The following is a 15,508-nucleotide window of genomic DNA, read 5'->3' on the forward strand; positions in this document are numbered from 1 at the left end:
CTGGGTACTGCTCTGGAAGTGCACTGACGGGGACCCTGCATTGTGGCGTAGCAGGTTAAGCCACCACTGTGATGCTGGCATCCCATATGGGTGCAGCTGGAAGTCTTGGCTGCTCCACTTCCAATCCAGCTTCATACTAATGGCCTAGGAAAGCAGTGGAAGATGGCCCGAGTGGTTGGGCTCCTGCATCCACATGGAAGGACCCAGGTGAAGCTCCTGGCTTTGACCTGGCCCCGTCCTGGCCCTTGTGGCTATTTGGGGAGTGAACCAGCACCTTAAGACGTCTCTCTGTCTCTGTTTGTTTCTCCTCTCTGTGTAACTCTGTCCTTCAAATTAAAAGAAAAGAAAATGCACTGAGGAATGCATGGAACAGGAAGCACAGCCTTGGCCCCTGTGATTCAGGGCTTGTTCTCTGCTTCAAGGCCGTGGATGGAGTTGCACACGATAGCATCCATTCAAATGGTAGTTAGAAAGCATTTACAAAATGCGCTGATCCAAAGCCAGGAGCCAAGAGCTTCTTCCAGGTTTCCCATGTAGGTTCAGGGGCCCAAGGACTAGGGCCATCTTCTACTACTTTCCCAGGCCATAGCAGAGAGCTAGATCGGAGCAACTGGGACTAGACCCAGTGCCCATATGGGATGCTGGCGCTTCAGGCCGGGGCTTTAACTCGCTGTGCCATGATCCAGCGCCACCCCCCGTTTTTTTTTATATTTTATTTATTTATTTGAAAGTCAGAGTTACACAGAGAGGAGATGCAGAGAGAGAGAGAGGTCTTCTATTCAATGGTTCAAATGTGTCTTTTTTTTTAGATTTTTTTTGTCTTCCTTTTTTTTTTTTTTTTTTTTTGGACAGGCAGAGTGTGAGAGAGTGAGAGAGACAGAGAGAAAGGTCTTCCTTTTTCCATTGGTTCACCTTCCAATGGCCGCTGCAGCCAGCGTGCTGCAGCCGGCGCATCGCGCTGATCTAAAGGCAGGAACCAGGTGCTTCTCCTGGTCTCCCATGCAGGTGCAGGACCCAAGCTCTTGGGCCATCCTCCACTGCACTCCCGGGCCACAGCAGAGAGCTGGCCTGGAAGAGGGGCAACCGGGACAGAATCCAGTGCCCCGACAGGGACTAGAACCCGGTGTGCCAGCGCCACCAGGTTGAGGATTAGCCTATGGAGCCACGGCGCCGGCCCCTTCCTTATTTTTAAATATGCTCATTTTTGTGTGCTTAATCCAGGGGTTTCTTTTTTATCTAAAGTTTCTCCTATGCCTGCTCCTCATCATAGTGAGTGCTTCTTCCCCGTGCTCTGGGTTTGTTGGAGTGTGAGCTCACGTCCAGCAAGGATCCTCCTGCAGACTGTTGGGGTCCTTGAGTAGCTGTTGATGTGTTAGTACCTGGCTCCTCAGGAGCATTACCAACCGGCTGGGGGCCCTTTTTATTTGGTTCCTTGACTTGAGGGTTCTTAGACCGGGTGGAAATATCAAGTAAACAATAAACCTATCCAAGGGTCCCACAAGGAAGACTTTCTTCACCCTGACATGGTTCTTGGCAGGCAAACTCATTCTAGGGTATCTTTTTTTTTTTTTTTTTTTTTTTTTTAATATTTATTTGAAAGGCAGAGAGACAGAGAGGTCTTCTATCCACTGGTTCACTCCCCAAATGACTGCAACAGCTGGAGCTGGGCTGATCTAGAGCCAGGAGCTTGTTCCAGGTCTCCTACCTTGGGTACAGAGGCTCAAGGATTTGGGCCATCTTTGGCTGCTTTCTCAGGCCATAGCAGAGAGCTAGATCGGAAGTGGGGCAGCTAAGACTCAAACTGGTGCCCATATCGGATGCTGGCACTGCAGGCAGCAGCCTTACTTGCTACACCACAGCCCCAGCTCCTCTAGGGTATCTTTTAGGGACATGGCTTTTGAGAGTCCTGCCTTTATCAGGGGTCTGTGTTTTCTCTCACTGCTGTGTGTCGCTTGTCTTCCTAAGAAGGCACAAGAAAGTGCAGAACAACAGTGCTTAAAGTGCAAGCATGAGCTACTGTCCTCAGAAATGCTTGTCTACAAGGCTGGCCATGGGCTGGCACCTGGGAGTCTGGGTTTCAGGAGGTTTCCTCCTATTCTCTACGAAGGTTTGCTGTACCTGCATAAATATTAAACAATGCACTTGCATTTTTGTAGACACTGGGGTTTATGTTAAGCACCTGCTTTTCTGCTGGGAGTCTGGGTTTTGTACGTGCGGGCTGAGGTGGCTCCATGACAGCCACCAGTGAAAACTCTAGGCACTGAGGCTGGAAAGTTTCTCTTATAAAACGTTTCACGTGTGTTGTGACAATTTGATACTGGGAGAGTTTAGGCATATGCTGTGTGCCTCTGTGCAGAGGACTCTGGGGGCCTGTGCTGGCTCCCTCCTGACTTCACCCCTGCACCTCTTTGCTTTGCTGTTTCCTTCCCTGTGAGCCCTTCCAGTGAGGACTGAGACCTGCCCTCCCCAGAGCCCAGGGTTCCCACCAAGTCAGCTCCCTGCTCTCATTTTCATTCTGCTCCTTGCTTTTCCACGCTGGGCTTTTTCCCACGTAGAGGATCCGTTCTCCATTTACAGGAGTAGTTTTCCTATTTTCTGCAGCATTTTGAGATGTTTAGTGTCAGGGAACAACTCAACCCCTGGCTGGGGACAAGAGTTTGTCACTGGTGTGTGAGATGTGCTGGGGAGTCTCCTGCAGTGTGTCAGAGCCTGGGCTTTGGGGTAGAAAGGCGAGTCTCAGGAGCCCATGTGAACCTCTCGAACTTTCTCGCCCATCAAGGACTGCCACATGCACACACCAACACAAGGACAGTGACTGCTGATGCTCCGGCTGGGTCTCACGCTTGCCAGCCCACAGCCACCACTCTGAGTGTAACCGTTACACATTGCAGGGGTCACAGGCTGGGACACACGGCTCCAAGCCTGTACACAGTTCTCTACCAACCTTGATGGCTGTTTGGGGGCAGAGGCACTGCTTCCATGGGTCTCTCCTTTGTCTAGGTGCTGCTTCTACAAACAGGTATCTGGGCCTGGGAATGTGGCTGTCATCATCTCTCTGAGACCCCGAGCGCAGCTCCTTGGATCTTACTTGTTCACTAGCCTCTGTTTATTACCCTTTTCCCCATAGGTGTGCGATGAGATTAAGACAAAACTCACCTCCCTGAAAGATGTTCCTAACCGAATTGAGTGTCCCCTTATCTACCACCTGGACGTGGGGGCTATGTACCCCAACATCATCCTGACAAACCGCCTACAGGTGAGCCTTAACTTCTCACATCAGAATCTGTGTGAACCCTGATCATTTTCTGACTCTCTGTCCTCGATTGTAGCCCTCTGCCATGGTGGATGAGGCCACCTGTGCTGCCTGTGACTTCAACAAACCTGGAGCAAACTGCCAGAGGAAGATGGCCTGGCAGTGGAGGGGCGAGTTCAGTGAGTATCAGCAGGTGGAGGGGCGAGTTCAGTGAGTATCAGCAGGTGGAGGGGCGAGTTCAGTGAGTATCAGCAGGTGCTCATCGGGAATGTGGCACGTCTGTCCCATACTCATCTCACCTGAACTGCCGCCTCCTTCCAGTGCCTGCCAGTCGCAGTGAATATCATCGGATCCAGCACCAGCTCGAGTCAGAGAAGTTTCCCCCGTTGTTCCCAGAGGGACCTGCTCGGGCCTTTCACGAACTGTCCCGTGAGGAGCAAGCTAAGTATGAGAAGAGGAGGCTGGCAGGTGAGTGCTTGGGCAGGGCCACAGCGTCACAACATCACACCTGCTGCTTACAGCTGCGCCCCACAGCCCGAGGTCAGCAAGGCAGTTGTCTATTTTACTTATTTATTAAGTATTTATTTTGTTTGAAAGCAGAATAACAGCAAGAGGGAGAGAGATGGGGATCTTTCATCCACTGGTTCATTCCCCCAAAAATGGCTACACAACAGCCAGGGCTGGGCTAGGCCAAAGGCAGGAACCTCGAACTCCATCAGGATCTCCCATGTGGGTGGCAGGAGCCTCAGTGCTTAGGTCATCGTCTGCTGCCTTCCCAGATGCGTTAGCAGGGAATTGGCTCAGAAGCAGAGTGGCTGGGACTTGAACCAGGGCTATGACAATGGAATTCCAGGAGGCCCATGTCACAAGAGGCAACTTAACGCACTGTGCCACAACACTGACCCCTGGTTGTCTGTTTTAGATTGCCGTAAATTATGTTCTTTCTGTAGGTTGTCCTTTAACAGGTCTGGCGAAACTAAGCTCTTTTTACGTGGTCTTGGTAATTCAACTCTTGGTATCCAGGGGCTGTCCTGTTTTGATATGATATGAGAAACTAGCAGCATCTCTGGGTTTTCTGTTCTTTGTGTTGATATGTGTCAGCACTCCTGTATCCCAGCTGGCTCTCTGTGTGGGAAGTCACGTCCTCCTCCACCACTCTCAATTGTACTTAGATTACTGCCGGAAGGCTTACAAGAAGATCCACATCACCAAGGTGGAGGAGCGCCTCACCACCATCTGCCAGCGGGAAAACTCTTTCTACGTGGACACAGTGCGTGCCTTCCGGGACAGGCGCTATGAGTTCAAAGGACTTCATAAGGTGAGGTCTGAGTTGCTTCAGAAGGTGGACTGTGAGGACAGAACAGAGTTTAATCTCTGAAGTGAGGATCTGCTTGGCTCTGTGTAGACGTCCTGGGCTCCCCTGGCTGGGATGTGCTGGTTTCACTTCTCAGAGTGGGCACGTGTGCTTGTGCAATAAGTGCACAAGTACTTGTAACTTTGAAAAATCAGTGGCCCTCATCTGTTCTGAGGGGTTGTTTTGTTTCAGAAGTCGTCATTTAGAGCAAGGATCTGGGCACTACGTCTGGGTGGGCCATTTTACTGACTGAATTGGAACCTGGCCAGCCCCCGTGTTAGCCAGTGCTTCCCTGCACAGCAGGAATTGAGGCCATCCCACACCCTCCATGGCCCTCACACCTGCAGGACTCACTGTCCTATCCTGCCTTTTTGTTTGCTGACCTCTGATTTGGATGAATGTGAAGGGACATGCTGCTTGCTGGTCAGAACTCCTGTGAGGGTCCCTGCCTTAGGTACAGCAGTTCTAGGTAAAAGCGTGATTCTGGACCGTGCCTGGTGGTTCCAGGTGTGGAAAAAGAAGCTGTCGGCAGCTGTGGAAGTGGGTGACGCGGCTGAGGTGAAGCGCTGCAAGAACATGGAGGTGCTGTATGACTCCCTGCAGCTGGCCCACAAGTGCATCCTCAACTCCTTCTACGGCTATGTCATGCGCAAAGGGTATGGTCTGCGGTCAGTGCTCACCGAGTGAAGGGATGGGGCGCATGGGGCAAGTGGGGGGCGCTCTCCATCTGGTCTTAGGAACACTGGAGAGTGCAGACTTTTATGCAAGGGGTGATGATGAAGAGTGATGTGGGGCTTGAGGAGAGGAGGGGCCATGCTGACTTTGAGGGCCTGGGGCATGCAGGAGACATGAGTCTCCAGAAATACCTACTCATTGAGCTTTCTGGGTTGCAGATGTAATTTGGTAATTTTCATTGAACCCTTTCAGCACTTTCCTGAGCCAGCTAGGAGCCCTGAAGTAGGGATGGAGATAGGTCCTCAAGGCAGAGCCAAATTCCGTCTTAGCTCTGTCCTGTTTGACGAGTTAATGGCCACTTCTGTCACCTTTCTTTTTTCCTCTGATACCCTGTGGAGGGAGGCTCACGTCAGCTCTGCCCATTATGGGCTGTGACTCTCCCCAGGGCTCGCTGGTACTCCATGGAGATGGCTGGCATCGTCTGCTTCACAGGGGCTAACCTCATCACGCAGGCCCGGGAGCTCATTGAACAGATCGGGTGAGTGCCATGTGCAGAAAGTAGAAAGTGCCCGGCTCAGGATTGATGTGTCCTATTCGGCTTTGACATTTTTTAAAGATTTATTTACCGGTTTGAAAGGCAGAGTTACCAAGGGAGAGAGAGAGAGAGAGAATCTTCCATCCACTGGCTTACTCCCCAAATGACCATAATGGCTGGGGCTGGGCCAGGCCAAAGCCAGGGTCAAGGAGCTTCATGTGGGTCTCCCACATGAATGGCAGGGTCCCAAGCACTTGGGCTATCTTCTGCATTAGCAGGGAGCAGGATCAGAAGTGGAGCAGCCAGGACTTGAACCAGCACTCACATGGGATGCTGGTGTTGTAGGCAGACACTAAACCGCTGTGCCACCACACTGTCCCTGGATTTGACACTGGATTCTCATATGGAACGACGTGAAGCCTGTTTCTGTTTCTCTGAAGGAGGCCCTTAGAACTGGACACAGATGGGATATGGTGTGTCCTGCCCAATAGCTTCCCAGAAAATTTTGTCATCAAGACGACGAATGTGAAGAAGCCCAAGGTGACCATTTCCTACCCTGGGGCCATGTTGAATATCATGGTCAAGGTGAGTCTGGGTCCCCTGCAAAGGGGTGTGATGGGGTGTGTCTCATCCTGACCTCTGCCTTGGCCCGGTACACATGCTCAGAATGGGCTTTGAAAGTTGGTGTCCGTAGCCCTGTGAAAATACCTCACACTTTATACTCCTCTTCCTCGACCATTCCGACTGAGGATCTGGTCAGACTGCCTTCTAGGAAGCAGCGGGCAAGTTCTGCTTTCTCCTGCAGCACAGCCCCGGACTTGTCTTGCCTTATTTTTTTCAAAGACTTATTTCTTTGTTTGAAAGCAGAGAAAGGGAGACAGATATCTTTTATCTACTGGATCGCTCTCCAAGTGCCTGTAACAGCTAAAGCTGGACCAGGCCTAAAGCCAGGAGCCTGACCTCAGCCCAGGTCCCCCATTTGGATTGCAGAGACACAGCTACTTGAACCAGGCAGTCAATCCTAGTGGCTTCTTGCTGCTGGGCCAGGTGCCCACTCCCATTGCTTGTTATCCAGCTGAGGTTATCTGGGTGTTTTGGAGAAACACCAGAGGGCCCAGCCCCTCTCGTTTTGTTCTCAGGCCTAGGATGCTGGGACGTTGCTGGATCAGCAGGTGGAGGTGCCTCTGCGCTGTGCAGTGCCTGTGTCTCCTCCATACTCTAGCCAGGAAATCCACACCCAAGGAGAAAGAACTAAGCTTCCTCTCCTGGAAGAAGGACTATCAAGAGTCTCTGAACATAAAGCCACCACAGTAACTAATATTTTGAAGGAGATATTTTGAAACTATGCTAATACCCAGTCAGTTGTCCTTAAACTCTCGCCTGCTGATCTTAGCATTTATCGGTGGCTCTCATTCACAGCACCTTTTCTCCCTGTGGCGGTTTTCTGTTCCCTCAGGCCTTCTGCTTGTATTAACTTGAATTCTGTAAGGAAGAGCTGTCACCCTTCTCCTGTCCCCTCACTTGTCTGTTTGCTTATTCACAAGCATGGATTCATGGGTGCTCATTGTATCCTGGAGTTACAGCTCAGTGCCCCCGTGACGCATGTTGTCACTCCAGTGGTTCCTGTGACCACTGGGACTTACCTTGTTCTGTTTACTGCTTTTGTTTTTGGAGCACTTTCTTCTCTCCTGGTTTATAAGCTGTTGCAGCCCCAGAGTCAGGCAGCTCTCCAGGGAGCCTGGGCTCCTTTTCCTGGAAGACAGCATCAAGAGCCAGAGTGAGGTGCTGGCTGTGCTCACTGCTCCTGGGAGTGTCGTAACTTCTGGTTGCTCACCATAGTTTGAGCTGGGAAAGATGTGCCTAATTAATCCTCCCACACACAGACACTTTCTTTATATTTCAGAATATTTCTGTGTTTGTATATCTGCAAATATATTTTTAAGATTTATTTATTTATTTCAGAGGCAGAGTTACAGAAAGAGGGAAAGACAGAGAGCCAGGAGCTTTTTCAGATCTCTCCTGTGGGTGCAGGGGTCCAAGCACGTGGGCCACCTTCCACTGCTTTCCCAGGTTACCAACAGGGAGCTGGATCAGATGTGGAACAGCCAGGACTCGAACCCCAGATCTATATGGGCATATGGGATGCTGGTGCCTCAGAGGGATGCTTAACCTACTACACCACAGCTCCAGTTCCTGCAAAAGTTCTTTTTTTTTTTTTTTAAGATTTTATTTACTTATTTGTAAGTCAGAGTTATACAGAGAGAGGAGAGGCAGAGAGAGAGAGAGAGAGGTCTTCCATCTGCTGGTTCTGTTTCCAGATGGCCACAATGGCCAGAGCTGCGCTGATCCAAAGCCAGGAGCCAGGATCTTCTTTCCAGGTCTCCCACGTGGGTGCAGGGTCTCAAGGACTTGGGCCATCTTCTACTGCTTTCCCAGGCCATAGCAGAGAGCTGGATCAGAAGTGGAGCAGCCAGTCTCAAGCCGGTGCCCATATAGGATGCCTGCGTTTCAGGCCAGGGCATTAGCCCACTGCGCCACAGCGCGGACCCTGCAAATGTGGTTTTAAACACATGAGTCCATTGACATATCCAGCCTAGTCTGCATTTCTTATTAAATTCTTTCTTCTACAGTGCTAAGCCTGTCACTGATTTTCTCAGCGCATTTATTTAACTCTAGCACACATGTGAAGTAGGTTCAGAATCCCTGACAGGATGCCATCCCTCTGAGGAAAAAATTTCCCAGCTGCCATACAGCATAGGCAGTTATTTTGGCTGTTGGACTTACACTGTCTGGCTGGGCTGGCTGGGACAACATACAAGCCAGTTGGTTGGTTTGTAAGGTTGGCTATTCCCTTCCCCACCCTTTTCTACCTGGTTCTGTCACCCACCATGGATAATGCAGTTAGATTATTTTGTTCCCATTGCATCTCTCGTGGGAAACCCATTCCCCTTCCCTCCGCGTCCTGGTTGGCACCTAATTGATCTGTAGTAAAAGTCACTATGGTGCACAGCTCAGCTTGGACCGACCCAGAGCGTCAGGTATCTCCTACTGCTTAGCAACACAGAACAGCTGCATCCACCCAGCGTTCCTCATATGCCACCCAGCAGCTCCTTTCCCCGTCCCAAACCCAGCAACCTCCAGGGTGGCTTTGTGCTGCAATTCTCCCTTCCCAGAATGTCCGCTAAATGGAAATGGAAATATGTAACCTTTGGGTCTGGCTGCTGGGACTTAGCAAGGTGCACGTCAGAGTCACCGTTTGGGCGTTTCAGAGCTTCCCTCTTTCTGCTGCAGAGTCGTGCCCGTCGTGTGGAAGAGCCTCAGTCTGGTGGTCCGTCCACTCCTGGGAACACAGGCAGTTTCCAGTGTGGGCCACGAGCAGTGACACTGTTCCCTTGTCTCTTGTTTCTCAGGAAGGCTTCACCAATGACCAGTACCAGGAGCTGGCAGAACCTTCCTCACTCACCTACGTCACCCGCTCCGAGAATAGTATCTTTTTTGAGGTTGATGGACCCTACCTTGCCATGATCCTTCCAGCCTCCAAGGAAGAAGGCAAGAAACTAAAGAAGAGGTAGGAATCTTACAGCCTTAGTAGTCTAGCAAGGGTATAGATTAAGACGGGACTCAATATCCCAGGCAGCAGAGTGGACCAGGAGCCAGGATAGAAACAGACTTGGGCTCTTCTCTTTCTTTTTTTCTTTTTTCTTTTTTGTCTTTAATGACTCAGTTTGGAAGATGTGCCAGCCCATTTGCTGCCTGCTGTATCCTGTCTTGTGGGCAGCAGGCCCTTAAGTCACTTTTAATTTTAAGAGGCATCAACTGGAGAGTGGAATGACCTCTGTTGCCTGATGGACAGTAGGAGGGAGGGTAGGACATGTTGAGGAAGGCAGAAGAAGACAAGGCATCAGATGCCCCAGGCTTTGTGTCCCTGCCAACCTGCCTTCTTTTCTAGATATGCCGTGTTCAATGAAGATGGCTCCCTGGCTGAGCTAAAGGGCTTTGAGGTGAAGCGCCGTGGGGAATTGCAGCTGATTAAAATCTTCCAGTCCTCAGTGTTTGAGGCCTTCCTCAAGGGGAGCACGCTGGAGGAGGTGTACAGCTCTGTAGCCAAGGTGGCCGACTACTGGCTGGATGTGCTGTATAGTAAGGTAAGGGCTCCTGGGGAAGATGGTGCCAGATGGACTCCGGGTAAGCTGATGAAATCCCAAGGTTCCCTTAGCCCCAGGGCCCTTGGAGTTCTCCTTCTGTGTCTGTTTCCAGTGGTAACTCTGTGACAGAAACATTTTTTAGGTAGCATGATTAGAAATTACAAGCATTGTGTTTTAACTGCTGTGCCCGATGCCAGCCCCTGCTTTCTAAAGGCTTGCAGGTCCCGTAAACGCACACACAGTTACACTGTAAATGGCAGTGCTGGCCTGGCTGTCATTATTCTTCCTCAGATACTTAGTGATTCCTTTGCTGTTCTGTGATTGTGCTCCAAGGCTGCACGAGTCCGTCAGCTGGCACACCTTAGTGTACCGTGCGGTCTGCTGGTGATTATCAGTCAGGTTTGGGTTTCTGTTGTGAATAGTGGTTGTGTTGGACATCTTGGCGCATAGGGCTTTTCCTCCTTGTGTGTGATTATCTAGGAGTAGGCTTTCTGGGTGGAAGGAGCACTGGGATGTTCTGAGTCTTTTTCTGGGTTTCTCTGCTTCCTGGGCTTCTGTTTCTTGGCATGTCGCCCTGCCCTGTTCGAATCGACCCAGACGAGGACGGGCACACCGGGGGAAATCGAGAGTGTTCACGACTGAGTCATCTCAGGATGCTAGGAGGCAGTCGGGGAAGGGGTTGGCTAGGGGTGGGTGGCAGCTGTTCTGGGCCTCACTGTGACAGCTCCACTGGGCACTCCAGCACTCTGGTTAGTGTATCGCTCCTTCCCTGTGGCTTCTCCTGTCCCTTCTCTTCCTTTTAGAAGATAACAATCACCTGTTCCTCCTACCTTTGCAGTGATTTCTCCCCTTTCTGCGGTATTGATTTTTTTTTTTTTTTTTTTTTTAAGCACCAGACATTTATTTCTTAGTTCTGAAGGCTGGGGAATACAAGATCAAAGTGCCAGTCAGTTCAGTTGTTGGTAAGGGCTCTGCTCCAGTTGGAATGTTAGTTTAGATGTCAGATGTTCCCCAAAAGCCCACTTGGTCCCCTGGGAGCACTGTTGGAGGTGGGCCTGGTCAGAGGTGCTTCTTGCAAGAGAATTGATTATGAAAGCCTGAGTTGGGCCCAGATGCTCTCTCTGCTTCCTGGTTTACCAGGTCACCATGGGATCCTTTCTCTTGTCAAGCTCTGCCATTGCCATACACCAGCCTCAAACCAGTGGGGCTGCCCAGTCTGGAACTTAAGCCTCCAAAACTGTGAACTGAATATAACTTCTCTCAAGATTTATTTTATTTATTTGAAAGATGGAGGGGGGAAGGGAAAGAGAGAGAGAGAGAGAGGTCTTCTATCCACTGGTTCACTCCCCAAACGGTTGCAACTGCTGGAGCTGAGCCAATATGAAGCCAGGAGCTTCTTCCAGGTCTCCCACATGAGTGCAGAGGCCTAAGGACTTGGGCCATTCTCTGCTGGTTTCCCAGGCTCATTAGCAGGGAGCTGGATCATAAATGGAGAGCCGGGATTCAAACCTGCACCGGTATGGGATGCTAGTGCTGTAAGCTGGGGCTTTAACCCACTGCACCACAGCACCAGCCCCAACTTTTCTCTTTCCAAAGTTGGCTGCCTCAGACATTTCATTATAGTGATGAAAACCCAACTAGCGGAGTCTCTCCTGGCTTACAGACTGCTGCTTCCCTACTGTGTCCTCACATGGTGGGGGAAAAAAGAAAAAAAACTTTGGCTTCTCTTCTACTTTTTAATGAAGACACTGTTCTTATCACAAGGTCTCCACCTTATACTTTATCTAAACCTAGTTATCTCCCAAACACCAACTCATCGGTGGTTAGGGCTTCAAAATATGAGTTTTGTGGGGATCTAAAGATTCAGTCTGCAACAAGGGTTGTTTTTTTTTCTTTCTTTCTTTAAAAGATTTATTTATTTATTTATTTGAAAATCAGAGTTACATATAGAGAGAGAGAGGTCTTCCATCCGCTGGTCACTCCCCAACTGGCCTCAACAGCCGGAGCTGTGCCTATCCAAAGCCAGGAGCTTCTTCCAGGTCTCCCACATGGATGCATGAGCCCAAGGACTTGGGCCATCTTGTACTGCTTTCCCAGGCCACAGCAGAGAGCTGGATTGGAAGTGGAGCAGCCGGGTTTCAAACTGACGCCCATTTGAGATGCCGGCGCTTCAGGCCAGGGTGTTAACCTGCTGTGCCACAGCGTCAGCCCCAAACAAGAGGTTTTAAAAAGTATTTTATTTAGGGGCCAGTGCTGCGGCAATAATAGGTTAAGCCTCTGCCTATGGCGCCAGCATCCCATATTGGTGCCAGCTGCTCCACTTCCAATCCAGCTCCCTGCTGATGGCCTGGGAGAGCAGCAGAGGATGGCTCAAGTATTTGGGCACCTGCACCCACATGGGAGACATGGAAGAAGCTCCTGGCCTCAGATCAGCCCAGTTCTGGCCATTGCAGCTATTTGGGGAGTGATCCAGCAGATGGAAGACCTCTCTCTCTGTCTCTCCCTCTCTGTAACTCTGCCTCTCAGATAAATAAATCTTTTTTTTTTTTAAATCTCTCTCCTTAAAAACTCTATTTCAGTTAAATATAACAGTTTAACATTTTAATTCAGTAGCATTTAAATATATTCACAATGGTGTCTAGCCATCACCACCAACTTTTTTTATTTGAAAGAGTTACACAGAGAGAGGAGAGGTAGAGAGAGAGAGAGAAAGAGAGGTCTTCCATCCGATGGTTCACTCCCCAATTGGCCACAATGGCCGCAGCTGTGCCAGTCCGAAGCCAGGAGCTTCTTCCAGTCTCCAACACCCAAGGAGTTGGGCTGTCTCCTTACTGCTTTCCTAGGCTATAGCAGAGAGCTGGATCAGCAGAGGAGCAGCCGGGTTGCGAACATATGGGATGCCAGCACTGCAGGCCAGGGCATTAACCTGCTGCGCCACACCACTGGCCCCTCAGCTTGTTTCATTCTCACTTTCCATCCCTTAACCATTTTAATCAATGGTCCCAGAAGACAGTATTTCACTGAAAGACAAAAATTCTAACAGCCACAAAATGAACACATAACACTGGTAAACATCAACAATGATGACAACAGGAAGAACTACAATGGTTGATTGTCTGCTAGAGGTTCTGGGAAGTTATATTGTTTGATCTTTACATCCACATTTCTGGGGCCAGTGCTGTGGCACAGCAGGTTAAAGCCCCAGCCTGAAGTGCTGGCATCCTATATGGGCGCCGGTTCTAGTCCTGGCTGCTCCATTCTCTGCTCTCTGCTATGGCCTGGGAAAGCAGTAGAAGATGGCCCTAGTCTTTGGGACCCTGCTCCTGGCTCCTGACTTCAGGTCAACTCAGCTCCGGCTGTTGCAGCCATTTGGGGAGTGAACCAGCGGATGGAAGACCTCTCTCTGGCTCTATGTCTCTCTATAACCCTGTCCTTCAAATAAATCTTAAAAAAAAAAAAAAAAATTGCAGGAAAGATACCAGTCTAACTTTATAAGTGAGGAAATTTAATCTTGGAGGGATTGAATATGCCAAAATCACACCTTTATTAAAATGATGGAGAATTGTAAGAATGCAGGAACAGTTCGTGTAAGAGCTCATGTACTTTTTCTATGAAGAACTGAGCTGAACCCAGGAGCTCTGGTTTGGGAAGTGACAGGATATTCAGCTGAGAAGCAGGCTCTCAAACTTAACCCTGTGTTAGTTTGCCATGACTACTGTAACAAAGTGTCCCAGCTGATTGGCTTAAGCAAGAAAAATTTATTTTCTTATAATTCTGGGGAGTGGAAGTGCCAAGTCAGTATGCTGTCAGGGTTGGTGTCTCCTGAGGTCTCTTGCCCTGGCTGGCAGATGTCCACCTGCTCACCTGGTCTTTTCTCTCTGCAGGTGCATACTTGGTGTCTCTTTGTGTCTTTCTTGTGACATCTGGCACATTGGCTTTAGGGCCACCCTAGTGTCAGATCTGAATTTAATCAACTCTTTAAAGGCCCTGTCTCCAAATACAACCACTTTCGGAGGTACTAGAAATCAGGACTTCAACACAGAAGTTTTGGGAAAATATAATTTAGTCCATAACAGGCCTGATACAGTCTTTGATACAACATGAGTCAGTAGATCTCACCTTAACCTGAGTCTCAAGTTCACTTTGTTCTTTTTTTGATTTATTTATTTGAAAGAGTGACACACAGAAATCTTCCATCCACTGGTTCACTCCCAAAATGGCCACAACAGCCAGGTCTGGGCCAGGCTGAAGCCAAGAGCTAGGACTCCGTCTGTGTCCCTCGTGTGGGTGGTAGGTCAAGTATTTGAGCCATCATTGGGCATATGAGCTGGGACACTGTATCAGAAGAGTAGGGGTTATGGGTGTCCCAAGCAGCAGCTTAACTGTCTGCACCACAACACCCACCCCACAGGTTCGCCCTGTGAGTTGCTGAGCCACAGTGGATGACTGCCAGTCCTGGGAAAGGTGGACTCTGGTCAGATTGTCCTTTCCTTCCTTGCTTTTTCATTTAAATCACTCCTTCTCCACCGTCCTTCCCTGCGGATCCTCCTAGTCTCCGCCCTTGTTTGGCTGCTTCTCTATTCTAGTATTGGTGCTTATTGCCTCATGAATGTTTCTTGACATTTTGTGCAGGTAGTGAAAGCTAAAGTTTTAAAATATCACCATGTGGTAGCATGAAACAGCCCTTTGAAAGTACAGAGCTTGCCTAAACGTCCCAGGCTAAAGAAATGTATGAGCCCATGGGAGCAAAGTCCCGAGTGACCTGAAGCTTAGTGCTCCTCACCTGATGCACACTGACCAGCTGCATCCCCTCCAGGCTGCCAACATGCCTGATGCTGAGCTGTTTGAGCTGATCTCTGAGAACCGTTCCATGTCTCGGAAGCTGGAAGATTACGGAGAACAGAAGTCCACATCCATCAGCACAGCGAAGCGCCTGGCCGAGTTCCTGGGAGATCAGATGGTCAAGGATGCAGGGCTCAGCTGCCGCTATATCATCTCCCGCAAGCCCGAGGGCTCTCCTGTCACTGAGAGGTGAGAGCTTCCTTACGATTTGGGTGCTGGTTTTGAAAACTTGTGCCTGTTGAAGGGCCTCTGGCTTCTCGCCACAGCGAGCAGTTTCCTTAGGAAGAATGTGGGAGAGTTAGGCGTTGAACCAAGGAAGGGTGGGTCTTCAACTCCTGCAGATCAAGTAATAGGAAGGCCTTGCTGGGGTCCTGGTGGGATCCCTGAGAGGGTCTGGATTTGGAGGCATCCCCTCTCTATCACAAGCACGGGGGGTGTCTTAGAGGATCAGATGCCATCACTAGGTCAAATTCTAGTCTAGGGCAGGATCGAGACCCCTCATCCCTCAGGAAAGTGTGCTAGTGCCCTGGGGGGCGTGGCCTGAGGGCAAGGCCGGCAGAATGCTCTGGATCTGAGAAAGTGATCCCTGCCAGTGGTGTCCTCTTAACCCCTTTGTGATGAGATAGAAATGTCCTGTAGCTCCTGGACACATCCCAAGCAACACCAAAATATTCCACCACTTCAGCCGCTTCTGGGGCGGACAG

General features: G+C 50.0%; 1 protein-coding gene across 1 annotated transcript in view; it reads left to right on the forward strand.

Moving 5' to 3' along the window:
* The window catches only part of POLE (DNA polymerase epsilon, catalytic subunit), a 61,995-nt gene that overhangs the window by 18,505 nt on the left and 27,982 nt on the right, over positions 1-15,508 (forward strand). The window contains exons 17-26 of the mRNA XM_062182534.1: positions 3,128-3,256; positions 3,330-3,432; positions 3,575-3,721; positions 4,426-4,571; positions 5,115-5,263; positions 5,728-5,820; positions 6,258-6,402; positions 9,228-9,385; positions 9,767-9,962; positions 14,779-14,993. Coding sequence (XP_062038518.1) covers positions 3,128-3,256; positions 3,330-3,432; positions 3,575-3,721; positions 4,426-4,571; positions 5,115-5,263; positions 5,728-5,820; positions 6,258-6,402; positions 9,228-9,385; positions 9,767-9,962; positions 14,779-14,993 — 1,481 coding nt within the window. The remainder of the gene's footprint in view (positions 1-3,127; positions 3,257-3,329; positions 3,433-3,574; positions 3,722-4,425; positions 4,572-5,114; positions 5,264-5,727; positions 5,821-6,257; positions 6,403-9,227; positions 9,386-9,766; positions 9,963-14,778; positions 14,994-15,508) is intronic.

The sequence above is a fragment of the Lepus europaeus genome, chromosome 23 (genome assembly GCF_033115175.1).
Source record: "Lepus europaeus isolate LE1 chromosome 23, mLepTim1.pri, whole genome shotgun sequence".
NCBI classification, from domain to species: Eukaryota; Metazoa; Chordata; class Mammalia; order Lagomorpha; family Leporidae; genus Lepus; species Lepus europaeus.